The 13692-nt window shown below is 44.2% G+C and overlaps 1 protein-coding gene across 1 annotated transcript in view; it reads right to left on the bottom strand.

Annotated features, from left to right (window-relative positions):
- Positions 1-13692, bottom strand: part of LOC117440230 (DNA polymerase zeta catalytic subunit-like) — a 77547-nt gene that overhangs the window by 33095 nt on the left and 30760 nt on the right. Inside the window, exons 2-4 of the mRNA XM_034076522.1 lie at positions 6450-6639; positions 6214-6288; positions 5677-5837 (exon numbers count right to left, since the gene is read on the bottom strand). Of these exons, the coding sequence (XP_033932413.1) occupies positions 5677-5837; positions 6214-6288; positions 6450-6639 (426 nt within the window). The remainder of the gene's footprint in view (positions 1-5676; positions 5838-6213; positions 6289-6449; positions 6640-13692) is intronic.

Genomic DNA, 13692 nt, shown 5'->3' with positions numbered 1-13692 from the left:
ATTATCAGGCATGAAAACGGGTCAGGGGTGAAAAAGGTGAGAAGGATATTATCCCTCTAGGGGAAGAACATTTTGAATATTCCATATTTTAAAGCAGCGTTTCTCAAAGTGTGGGGCGCAGAGATGTGATAGATGGGTCGCGAATGGACGCGATGAACAGGAGATTTATTATTTTTATTTAAAAAAAAAAAAATGTTGGACTTCAGGCCGGAATCGAACCTGGGTCCTCGCGGGCGGTAGTGGATTATTGCAGCCGGAGACTCGCAACGGCGGTGGACTTTCACAGCACCGCTGCACCGGACCTGCCGGAGCCACCAGAGCCTCGCAACGGCGGGTGTTTGCGGCGGCGGATGCGGTACCGGTGCAGCGGCGTTGTGAAAGTCCATGGCCCACCTATGCCAGAGCCAGCGGCCCACCAACGGCAGCGGTCTAACGGGAAAAGTCCCGAATCTCCTGATGGCCAATCCGAGCCTGCTCACACACACACACACACACACAACTGAAACCAAAGTCATTTGCAGACATATGCAAACATCTCTCATGCACACATGTGAAACGCTCTCACACACAGACACAACAGCGTTGCAGTCAGGAAGAAAAGCAATGTGGAGCGGCACCTCACCACTTCATAAGGAGTTTAACTGTGACACTTTTCGAAATCCCGTTTGTGTCCCCCTATTTTACAAATAGGCCTATGTTTATTATTATCTTTTAACGCAAGCCATCATCGCCACGGAGGAGCACACAGCCTCTGTGAGCGAGCGAGAGACAGAGACAGAGAGAGAGAAAGAGAGAGCAAAAAGAGAGAAAGAAAACACACCTTTATCTATTTAATATAGCCTGTACAAAATAAAGTAAGAAATCATTCCAATGTGTACTATAGGACAGTAAACAGTTTAAAAGGGGAGTGATTAGTAATGCATAAATAAAAAGAAAGAATGCTAACTAGGTAACATAAGATAAGAATACACAAGTTTAAATGATTTGTTATTGGTTGTGATCATATTCTAAAGATGTTTGGATTATTGAAAAGTATACAGCTCCCTTTCATAGAGTGTTGAGAGCTGTATCCATACATTCATTTTGTGCTCAAAGTCCACCAGATTGATGCATTTCACTTCAACATTTAAAAAAAATCATACATTTTCTTTTCACTGAAAGCGGGTCCCACAGACCCAAACAGCACACAAAGTTTAAAGGTAAGCATATAATAATGTTAAAATGTGCTAAATATATACACTGCAAAAAAACTGAAAAAGAGGAGTAAAAGTAGCCCCCGACTTGTTTTATTTTTTTGAAAGTAGCTCTCATCCTAAAAAAGATTGGAGACCCCTGTCATAGAACGATACATTTGACCATTTTAAGCTTGGCCTACCATTTGATTGGAGCGGCGAGGAACAGGTGGGGCTTGAAGAGGCCCACCTGTTCAAAGCGGGGGATGACAGAAAAGGTTTGAGAACCACTGTTTTAAAGCATCAATCTGATGCATTTTGAGATGCATTTTTTTGCCAACCTGGGGAGAGCTGGAGAAACTTAACTTCAGCCATGAGTCAAACATATGACCTTACTAAGTATTATGCATTTGTTTATATGAGCAGTTATAGGTATAAATGCTCATATATTTTTTCTCTTCATTCCCCACGCCCCAACATAAATAAATACCAATTTTAGGAAAAGTAAGGAAGTTTGAGCAGTGTGGGTTCTATATTAATAGAGTTACACATATTTCAAAACGCGAAGTGTAATAACTGCACTTCTCACTAAGTTGTAAGAACAACTTATTAGAAAGATCAGTTCAATGCAGCTAACGTTGTCTCAGTGTTATCGCATGATGTTAAAATGGGTTTGCCATGAACTTAGTGATGGATTGTAAACATTTGAAATGTAGCCTTTAAGTGTTTCTCAGTTACAAGGTTGTTGTTTTAATAAATCAGACTGATGGTGCAGCGCTGTGCCTCTTTATATAGGTTGTTGCGCTGATCAGGGGGAACTTGGCTGCATTTGTTTTTCAAAGAGGGTACTTTATTGAAAAAGGTTTGAGAACCACTTGTGTAGTGAACCAGGCTTGAGCAGGTATGAACAGCGGTGTCGTTTTATCAAGGATATACTCTACATGTAGTATTGACAGGTGAATGGTTTTGGAGACGACCGTCCAGGCAGTGTATTGAACTTTTAAACACACTAATGCTTTATCCACCTCAAACTGGCCCAGTATACAAAGCCAGTCCCTTTCATCATTCTCCCACTCCATCCCAGATTAACAACTTGCTTTCAAGTTTGAGCTTGCAGGGAGAAGGAAGTGAAACAGGGGTCCCTCTTTTGGGGGTCATTCAGGGTCTTTGTTGTACAGGGCATTGGAGCCTCTTTTCTCTGCTTTAGTCGGAAGGGAGTCAAGCGTGAGGATTATAAAAAAAAACGTATTTAGGGTATGTGTGTAATTATTTCCTGAATCATGAATGCCCCCATCGATGAAAATGGCCCTGCTGAGTGTGGGGGAGAGGTCTGATCCGCAGTGAGGGCGTGGGGGACTAAACTGTGATCAAACATAGGTTAGTCTCTAAGCAGGAAGTAGAAATGGGCCTGTTAGAGCCAGGCCCCCAGGATCTGAGGAGGTGCCACTTCAGAGCCACCTGTGTGGCTGTGACAGATTCTCCTTTAGTTCAGGGACACCAGAACCTGTTGTTGAGGTAGCAGCTTATGTTACCATGAGGTATACATGACAAATTAAGTCTCAATCAGTTAACCCAACATTGTCTGGAGTCATTTATTCTAAGACTCATCATTAGGCAACTTGACCAAGAGCAAGTGGAAACCCACAACAAACAGGACATGACCAGTGTCCTGTTGACACACAGTGGGTTTACCTCTTATGCCCCTTTCCCACCAAACCAGTTCCAGTTCTAGCTCTGTGTTCGTACTCTTCTGGTTCCAAACTGGTTCGCCTTTTTGGAACCGGTTGTGTTTCCACTGCCGTTATACTCTTTCCCAGAATGCAGTGGCTCATTGATTACCAATAGGCACTTTCACACCGGAGTACTTTTCCCAGGAATAGTTCCGATAGTTCTTCTAGGGATTTTACGTTCACACCAAAAAGATCTGGAACTAGAACTTAGTTCATGCAAACCTTTTCACCCCTTTTCAGTCCCTGCTAGAGAGCATGTACTTTCCTGGGAGAAAAAGGTTCCAATTTCTGATTGGCTGGGCGAATTGCAAACCCGTAAAACTCCCAAAAGGTTTTGTGAAATCGCCATTTTATTTGCTCGCATTTAGCATTAGCCCAGCGCACCAACGGAGAGAGACTACCTTATGGAACGGTGGGGTGATTAGGAGGTGTCTACGCTTCTGGCAGTTTACCCGGGACTTCGGGCGGCAGTATACGCCGTGAAGTTGTTTGCGGCCTGCCAGTAAACCCAAAGCAGAAGAAGAAGAAGTGACGTCAGCGACTTCATTTGCCTAATCCTCCCCCAGGGACTTATTCCAGTGTGAACGCGATTTACTAAGACAGTTCTGGGACTAAAGAGTTCGGCAGGACTAAGTACTAGGGATCGACCGATATGGCTTTTTCAAGGCCGATAGCGATTATTAGTAATCAAGGAGACCGATAACCGATATTTGGAACCGATATACATTTGCAGTAAAGTCAGAAAATCTTGGTGTCAAAATGTAGAATAACACAAACTCCAACACAACTCAACACAACTTCTTTGAAATGCATTTAAGCATATATTATGTTTAATGAACTTTTAAACATCTTACAACTGGTTTCCTCTCTGTGCCCTTTTCTTTAGTGCAGCCATCTGCAATGAGTTAGAGAGACAAGAAGTGGGGCGGCAGGCTGACATGCTTAACTAACAATAATGCTTAATTTATTATATCAAAACAATGCCTGTCTGTCTAGCATCAAATCCCAATAAGCTGCGAGCAACTGCAACACACTAGTGCTAGCTAATGTTTTGCAAACTATTAAAAGTGAGGCTATCACAGTAGACCTAACGTTAGTCTCGTAGCCTCACTTCTAATATTTTGCTAAACATTTGCTAGATACATGTTGGCTAGCTAATGAGCTTCACATATCAACCTCTCTGGCTGGCTCCCGCCTGGAAAATCTTCAGTGTTGATTGACACTTCAGTAATAGCCTATCAGATAGCGCTGTGGGCGGGACATTGCTCGTGTACACAGAGTGGTGACTGCAGCCAGAGAAACGGCCGCATCAGAGCCAAAGTTTTATCGGCAATTTGATATAAAAAAAAGGCAGATACCGATAAACGGTCAAATGCGGAATATCGGCCCCGATAATCGGCCAGGTCGACCCCTACTAAGTACTGGGAACTAAGTATGGCAAAGTACTTGGTGTGAAAGCGGCTAATGTGGTTCAGCGGCATTTACCCACCGCTGCAGTGATACGCTAATCTCGCCCCAGCCTTGGACGTATGCCTGACGTATTCGGTTCTTGGTGAGCATTTTTTGGGTGCCAGATAAGAACCGGTTTTCGGGGCTAAGAGCCGGCCCCGCTGCGGTGGAAACAGGAAGAACTGGTTCTTAATCGGTCACTAGCTCCGAACTGGCCCTGGAACCACTTTGGTGGGAAGGGGGCATGATTGGATTTTTTTTATGAAACCATTATAATGTTTACCTGAGAAGGGCTAATTCATAAACATAAACAGTAGACCAAGAACAGGAGAATGTGACAGTAATATCAGCTACACAAAAATACATATGAGCTGTACGTATAGTTTGCTGACATAAACTAGCATAGGCCACTGTGTTTTATGGCTAATGAATGATCATGTGTGAAAATAGGTACGTTCAGACAGTATGAGCAAAACAATGTGTTTAAACATTAAAGCATGTAACCATGTTTTAGTACTACATTAGAACAGGTCAGCTCAATCTTTCCCTTTGCACACAACTATCACTCATCCCTCTGATTATCACACTTGCTGAAACGACAGATTGACAAGTAATTGTTTGTAATAGTGCCGGAGCGCCCAGACAGTATATCTGCTAGTTGGTTTTTGTTCTGTTCTCGCACCTTTTGATTGTGTATCAAATGTTTCTGTCTGTGTTTCCCTGTTGAGGATGTTCAGGAGGCAGTGTGCCCGTAGATTATACTGTTGCCTCATTGCTGAGCAGCAGTGAGAGCACCAGGGTGACCAAAGAAGGAAACAACAATGCAAGTAATATAGAGACTAAACAAGAGGGAGGAAGTGGCACACTGCGCAAAACATGACAAATAAATAAAGGGTGAAAAGAGAGAAAGAGCCTTAAGAAGTCCTCTGAGGCTGAGGAGAGGCCAGGACTAGCTGTAAACAACACACAGCCCGGGGAATGGCCACACTCTCCAGCAGGGACACAGACGAGTGTCCTCCTGGGAGACAGCAGGAGAAGCAACCAGCTCCACAGCACAGGGCATACAGGGTGTGAGGGCAAATGTGAGGATTCATTCAAACAATTTCTTCTAATGATTTAATTAAACAATACAGAATTAGAAAACAATGTGTGATCTGCAACAAGTACATCTAACTAATAAACCAAAACAAAGATAAAGTCTCTTTCAAGTCCACATCAGCCGTGCACCTAATGTCACACTCGCAGTCTAACTGGCACTGAAGAACTGTGAATGTTGTGACGTTGAGTACAGGGCCACATATAAAGCTGGGGGGTTGAAGCTTTACCTTTGGGGTGGGACGAGCGGAACTTGACAGCCCCCAGGTTCAGCAGGTTCATGCCGTACAGGTTGAAGTCTATGAAGAGCTGCAGAAGGTAGGGGATGTGGCCCTCGTGGGGCTGATACATCTTGTTCATCACGGCTCCACTCTGTAACAGCTCACACACCCTACAACAAGCAGAGGTTACTCCAGATTCATCCAGCAGTCCCACCCCCCCCTATTAAGCTATTATTACTACTATGACTACTGGCTGCTACTTCTTAGGTAGTCCATTCCAACACAATTATGTATGTTATTATTAAAATATTTGATTTGATTTACTAGCGCAATCTACCCGCCACCACACTCTATAATGTTACACTATTTTATAAATACTGCGTACTTAGGTATTTTCCCTGAATGTGAATTTCTGTACATTTTGTTGTTGTTGCAAATCATCTCTATCCATCTATACTTTGCTGTAACAATGTACATGTCCCCGCTGTAGGACAAATACAGGAGTTCTGATTGGGACTAAAGAGCATCAACCTGCAGTCAGCTTACCGTTTGACCATGCGAGGATTGTACAGGTAGATCTTCATAAAGCGCTTCTCCTTACTGTGGTAACCATAGAAAGGCCTGTAGGAAGAAAGACTGCATTAACACACTGCCGTTAACGCTTTTCATGTTTTAAAGCCTTGTCCTCGTTGTTATCTTATTCGTGTCTGTTGCTCTGGTTTTGTGATCAGATCTTTACTCCATCAGCTCAGTGTGTTGTGAACAACTGGTGGATCACTCACATGCCAGAGACCAGCACCACCTTGAAGACATGCTGGTCGGAGGAAGCGGGGTTTCCCATGGCAACGTTCAGGGCCCTGTCGATGCTGAAGGCCACCTGCCGCAGGTAGCGCTCCGGCTGCTGGCCGTAGCCATCGTACGGCACGTAGATGTAGGGGAACACTCCGTGGAGGTGGAGGCACGTTTTCTGGCCTGCAACACAACAACACCAACGTCAGGCCTACACATGTCATTTATCCATAACCTAATGCGTTTAACATTTTAAAATGCAGAAACTAATTAAACATTTTATTCACAGAATCTTTGGCCTTTACATCACTCTTTTAGTTTGACTTACATGTATTACCATATTTATGTATCACGTTTCTTGTTTAGTGGCTCGAGTTTTAGCTTAAAACTCTTCATATCATTCAATTCAATTGGTGTTTCATAAGAAAATACTGTAAGAAATACAACTTTGTCAAGACAGCACAAGTTCAGACTTCATTACATTTTTGATATAGAAGTTTGAAAATATTGTCAAATTATATAATTTCATTACATCAGGCCACGACACATGTTCTGCAATCATTTAAAAACACATTAAAAGCTTTGCTTGACCCGACACAATGTTGAGTTTGTACAACAACATCTTCACATTCTAATGCTTGACACTGCTGCAAGTAAGATTTAAACTCTAACGAACATGTTGACCGGTGGAAAAAAATTCTAACGGAAACTCTGCCGCACGGTTCCCTCGTCCCTTGGAAGAGAGGAGGGTGTTTTTCATCTGCTGGTGGACTACCGGAGAGCATTACAGCAGGAGCACACGCTTGCCTCGGGGAGGGAGGAAAAGAGAAACAACCAGAGCCCTGCCTCTCCCCACCTCTGCTGCTAAATCCACCGTGGAGAATAAACAGAAGGGCAACCATGGCAACCATGCTCAGGAAGTCTTCTTTGCTGCTTTTGGTGTATTTTGTGGCGGAAGTACAGCGCCACTTACAGGCCCGGCATATGTACTACAGCGTCTCCAGCGGGTCGAGCAGTCTCGTGTGGAAGGACACGTTTCTGGTGCCTATTGCGTGTGGATGGAAGACTTTTTTGATATCGAATTCGGTTCCTTTTCGTTTTCGTGCCTGTTCATAAAGCCAAACCGCGCGGAAACCCCTCACATCGACAACAACAACAATGTCCGATTGTATTGAAGCGCTACTCATTTTCGTTTTGCTCTGTCGAAACGCAATGGAAGAAATGGGACGTGACTTTACTTCCAACTTGTAACATATCCGTGACTTCAGGGGAAATTCTTTGTGCTGAGCTCTGTGTGGTAGTTTGTTGGAATTGGCAAAGATTGCACACATTCATCTCTTCCTGCCTTGTCTGCACATTTCAGCATCAGTCATACATGAGCATTGTATTTGTCTTTTTGTCCACCAATAAAGTTTCCCCTGTGTTTTCACCAGGATTTCAGCGGACGGTGGCCATTGCAGATTCTAACTACAACTGGTTCTACGGGCCAGAGAGCCAGCTGGTCTTCTTGGACCGCTATGTGTTGCGTAACGGCAGTGGGAACTGGCTGGCAGATGTGATCCATCAGAACAGGGTGATGGAGGGACTTTTATGATATCAACATCGGTTCGTTTTCATTTTCGTTTCCGTGTAACTGGGGCCGGAAACGAAAATGAACCAAATTCGATATCAAAAAAGTCTTCCGTTCACACGCAATCGGCTTAATAAATGTGTCCGTTCACACGAGACCGCTCAACCCGCTGGAGACGCTGTAGTACATATGCCGGGCCTGTAAGTGGCACTGTACTTCCGCCACAAAATACACCAAAAGCAGCGAAGAAGAGCATGGTTGCCCTTCTGTTTATTCTCCGAGGTGGATTTAGCAACATGTAGTACTCCATTTCCACTTGATGATGGTTGTGGTAGAGGAGCTGTAGATTTTGCACTCTGTAGCATGGTCAGTAGTGTCTGGAGCACGAAAGCAACCCTGTGATCCGCCATAGTTGTTGCTGGCGAAAAACACATCAGCAATGACACGGGTGACGCGGGGGTGAGCAGCAGAGGTGGGGAGAGGCGGGGCTATGGCTTCATCGTTATCAGGAAATGATCGTATAGATGAGTAACATGCGTCACTTCCGGGCAAAAAGTACGGCTCCGCCCACTTTTGGGGGAAAACAAAGCTGTCATTTGAATTCTGTGTAAATTGTCAATGTAAATTCTGAAGTTTTTGCCTATCCGATCAGAGATTTAAGAAAACCGTGGATCTTTGGATATTCAAAGAGCCCGATTACAATGGCCAGACAGGCAAACAATTAGATTAAATCATTGGAAATCGACGATCGGGCTCAATATATGGTTAAATATAGCAGTAGGCTATCGATGTCCATAGATGAGAGTAACATCTACGTCACTTTACAGCCCCGCCCACTTTTGGGGGAAACCAACGCTGTCATTTGAACAGCGATCAAGCCTGAAGCCATAGAGCTCTTCTGTTACTGTCCTTTCTTCTTAGAGGAAGTTCAGAAACACGTAACTCTGGATTTGTTTTAATGTTTGAGGTGCAATAAACGACACAGCAGCTTTTTGGCAATTATTTTCCGCCTCGCTCATGAGAGTAACAGCTGGCAAAATGACAGCCTCTCCTACTGATTTTTATTTATCCATATATCGAGCCCGATTGCCGATCTCAAATGATTTAATGTAATTGTTTGCCTGTCTGGCCATAGTAATCGGGCTCTTTGAAGATCCAAAAATCCACGGTTTTCAAAAATGTATGATCGGATTGGCAAAACTTCAGAATTTGTATTGACCGCCATTCAAATGACAAGTTGTTCCCCCAAAAGTGGGCGGGGCCATAATTTTCATCTATAGGGCAGGGGAACCTTTTTCCATTTTAATTTTTACAACATCCTCCGAGGGCCGTACAAATGATTGAACTCAACCTCTGCTTAAAAAAACCGAAATCACAGCCCATTCATTTGGCCTTTCTTTCATGCTGTGCAAAGAAAAAGCAACCTCTTAATCCAGATATCTTACCTCGTAAGATACCTCCTTGACTCGTGCATGCATGCACGTGCACGGTTGTGGCATGACCACCAAAACAGAAAGATATGGACACAAGATGTGTGCAAATGTATTTAGTTTTCTATCCATGTGGACATGATTTAAGACGAGACATACCACGTGATGACACGTTAGGCTCGTGTTGTGTTTAAGGACCATGACCTTGGACAGGAAAAACAGGCACTCGCTTGTTTAATTTTTTTTGTGGTCTCGATTTCTTAATATTTTTTGCGTGTGTTTAAAAATGACCTCGAGGGGCGTATCAAATGGTCTCACAGACCGTACACTGCCCGGAGGTTCCCCACCTCTGGTATAGGGCGTACACACGGAGCCATTTGGCCCCCCAGAGCGTTTCGTCCGCAGATCTACCAACCTTGGGAGCCGTTATCGTTATCCGCGTTTTGGTGTCGGCTTCGTGTGGATGAACCGTCTATATACGGTTCAGTAATCAGGTAGTCTTTAATCAATAGGCCATAGTGCATCTCAAACATTAAGCAAAACTGTTACAAAAGAAACCAAAAGAATCACATTTCCAGAATAAGGTAATGATTATATTGGGCTAATTTCTACCATGTTCAATATCTGCACTTGGAAAAAGAGAAAGCCAACTGAGACAACAAAAAACAAATGGAATTGAGAAATTGAGGACACGCCAAAAGAAAAATGTCACACTTCACTAATCGGATTTGATGTTGTCACATCAAAATATACGGTAGTATTACAGGGCAATTTGACTAAATCCTCTGCACTTTTTTCCCCAGCATGCAGTGCCAAAGTGTCAGTTGAACACACACACATAAGCTGAGCAGCTGAAGCCTCAGATAGCGTCCCTCCCTGACACTTCCTGGCCCAGGCAGCACACAGATGGTGAGAGGGACACGACTGAAACACCATGATTTATGACAGACATGCAGGTGCCAAAGCAGCCCTTTAGCTTCATTCCTAAACAGAGAGGATTGTGGGTGGACGGAGTCAATTGGGGTCTTGAGAGATGTGAAGTGAGGTGAGCTGCTAAAGAGAGAGGGAGATACAGTATTTATAAGAAAAGTGGTGTGACATCATCACTCCCAGACACACTGCATAGAGTCGTCCGAGGTGAACAGCTGCAGTCAGCCTGGCACAGCTCTCACCTTCAGACCGCTGGAGGAGCCTGCATGTTTAATCAAGTTACATAAGAGATCATAACAGCTGCAAACAAAGGCTTAGAAATATCTGAGCTGCTTCCTCACTCCTCTCCTCCTGTAGCAGAAAGGCTAGCTAGGACAGGAGGAGGCGGTGTCGAGCAGGAGAGGGGCTCTGCCGGCTTCATCTCAGCATTGACCTACAACAACTTCAAATGTTGTCCAGTGTCTAATATCTAGTGAGTGAAACGTTTTCTTTCACATTTTCATTGGACAGTAACATTTCCTGATTCTGGTCAAATATAAACCATCTCATTTCAAGAAATCTTACCATGCAAATGTTCACTTGTTCTATTGGCAGAATTATTTTTATTTATTACAAGTGAAAACACCTTGTTTTCATTCTTTTTTTACTTAGCTTTGAAGCAGCATTTGTTCCAGTGTGGTAGCAGGGCGCTGCTGCTCCATTGCACACACATGCCCCTTTCACACCAACGCGTTGTCAGGGCCGGCTCGGCGCTAGAGCCTGACAAGTACCGGTGTTTCCTCTACACACCGCAGCGGCGCCGGCTCTTAGCTCCGGAATCCGGTTAGTTTCCAGCTCCAAAAAATTGTCGGTCTAGAAGGAAGACTCCGGAGCTAAGAGGCGGCGTCGCTTACGTCTCTCTTACGTCGAGGCGTGCAGGAACCTAAACCCACCTCCCCTGAACATGCGTCGACTGAAGAGTCTCGTCATGCCTGCCTACAAGCAGTAGTGCTGAGCAAAGTGACTAGAAGGCAACCACACACGTATAAAAAAAAAAACACACTTTATAAAGTCAGGCAACACTAACCAGGCTTCGTGTGATGCAGTTATCGATCATTGTGGAGAGAGGCAGACGTTTTGTATCATAGCAGCTATCGGGTGGAACCAATACATGGGCTGCTCAGGTTGTCGTGTCCGACTATCACAAGTAGAATCATAATGAGAAATACACTGGTAAAATGTGCCTGTAGGAAACGGCTTATACCACAATAGGATAGCAATAGCAAGTAGTCAGTTTAGCTTTGGTTGCTGACGTTCATAACAGCGTTGTGATGCCAATTCAGACGGGAGAATAAACTCCCGTGGAAGAGCCGCACTGCAGCGGTCGGTACATGCTGCTGAAACGCATTAATAAACAATGAACCACGGCACTCTGGAGAAAAGCATAAGGTTGGAGAAGTCGTTATTCAATTTAACCCTCCGGTATCATTCGATTGGACTACTACGCAAATTAGTCATTCGAGACAAAAATGTCCACTGCAAAAGACTTTGATAAAAACTAGGGCCGGGACTTTAACGCGTTAATTAAGATTAATTAACGCGTTAAAAAAATTTACGCAATTTAATCGCACTTATTTTTGCACAGCGGAACGTTTCTCACTGGATGAGTTTCAGGCGTACCGATTATACTGGAGCACCAACTAACGTTCATGACTTCAGCATGGGACTTCAAACAACAACAAACCACGGTGAACAATAGTCAAACATGAACGAACAAGCTGATGAGACCGCTTTGGTCGGCCCCGTGGATGGGACATTTTGTTTTAAAAAACGGACGGATGGAAGCGTTGATAAGAGCACGGTTGTGTGCAAATTATGCAAAAAAGAATGTGCATATCACCGCAGCACATCAAGCCTAAAGTATCACCTAAATGCAAAGCATGTAGCAGCTAGCGTGGACGTTAGCCCGACTCCGAGTGCAAGGAACCACACCCTGACCCAACCCACACTCAACCAGATGACTGGTTTCAGGGCCAGGATAAGTAGGTCCACGTCTGAGAGAATAACCAGCTCCCTGGCTCACTGGATTACAGGGCTCGACATTAAGGACTGCCCGATGGCCCGATGGCCATCTAGTATTTAGCTCGGGCAATGAAGCCTCACCTGCTGGTTGCCCGATCGGGCAATCTATTATGCCAGTATCATGCAGCTCGCGGATCCAGTAATGAGTGACCCGACAGTGAAACTAAACATATCTATAACTAGTTTAGGTAGCTTGAGAGGTAATTAAAATAGCTACGTGTGATATTCTAACCTGAAGTGTGTGTTTTGTCCGCTCACCGCTGCATGTGATGCAGAGCTGCGTGTCGAGTCTCGACTCGTCAGCAGCAGCTGATCTCTCTCTCTCGTCAGATTAGACTTTACTCGCGTTTGTCCATATCGATCAGATCCAGCTAGTTCTAGCTAATGATAGGACTACCTGCTTATTAAAAGACACCTAAACAATCTGTCGCTATGCAACTGGATGAGGCCACAAAGTATAGCGCAGCATTATGCATTTGTTTACATGCCCACCGGAACCCCGAGGCATTACCAACAGATCAACGCACAATCAACCCACACAGGACATCTCTTTCTCCACATCAAGTGTTAGACATTAGAATTGACTATTCTTGTCTGTCACATACTCTTCTTGTCTGTCACAAAAGTGGCGCAACTGAAGCGGTATTGCTCTAAAGGGAAATCATTTTGACCGAGGATATTTAGATTTGCCGGCTAACGGGAACTCTGACGTGTGCTTCGCGGATGCGCTCGGCTCCTCTCGACTGCTCCTCGGGTCTGCTCGGTCAGCTTCCGGATGAGGAGGCATTCGTTCGAACAACTTACAGTAGATAACATTACAAACATTTTTAACAGGGGCCATAATAGTGTAAATAATGTTTGTTTTGGCAGTTATAACTGAATGTAATGTTTTCTACTGTTTCCATCTGGGAAGGCATTTGCCTTCATCAGATGGAAAGTGTCTTGACCAACAACTTAAGTATTTCTTAAAGCTATGCAGGGCATGCAAGCGAGCAAACACAAACAAGAACAAACAAACAAGTGAAATGAAGAATAAAATTGAAATTGAACAATATAATATTGTGGTGGTTCATCTTATAATTCAGTCTAGAGAATGCACCAGACAGCATCTAAGACCTGCAAAAATCAACATTTTCTAGGGGGACGGAGGCCCCCCAAACCCTTCGTGCCATTTCGTCCGCGTGCATATTTCAGGGCAATCTCTATTGGGCTCAGGGCCATCTGTAAATTAGCTTAGATGGCCCA

Source organism: Pseudochaenichthys georgianus, chromosome 24 (genome assembly GCF_902827115.2).
Source record: "Pseudochaenichthys georgianus chromosome 24, fPseGeo1.2, whole genome shotgun sequence".
In the NCBI taxonomy this organism is placed as follows: domain Eukaryota; kingdom Metazoa; phylum Chordata; class Actinopteri; order Perciformes; family Channichthyidae; genus Pseudochaenichthys; species Pseudochaenichthys georgianus.
This window is presented reverse-complemented; position numbering and strand designations above follow the sequence as displayed.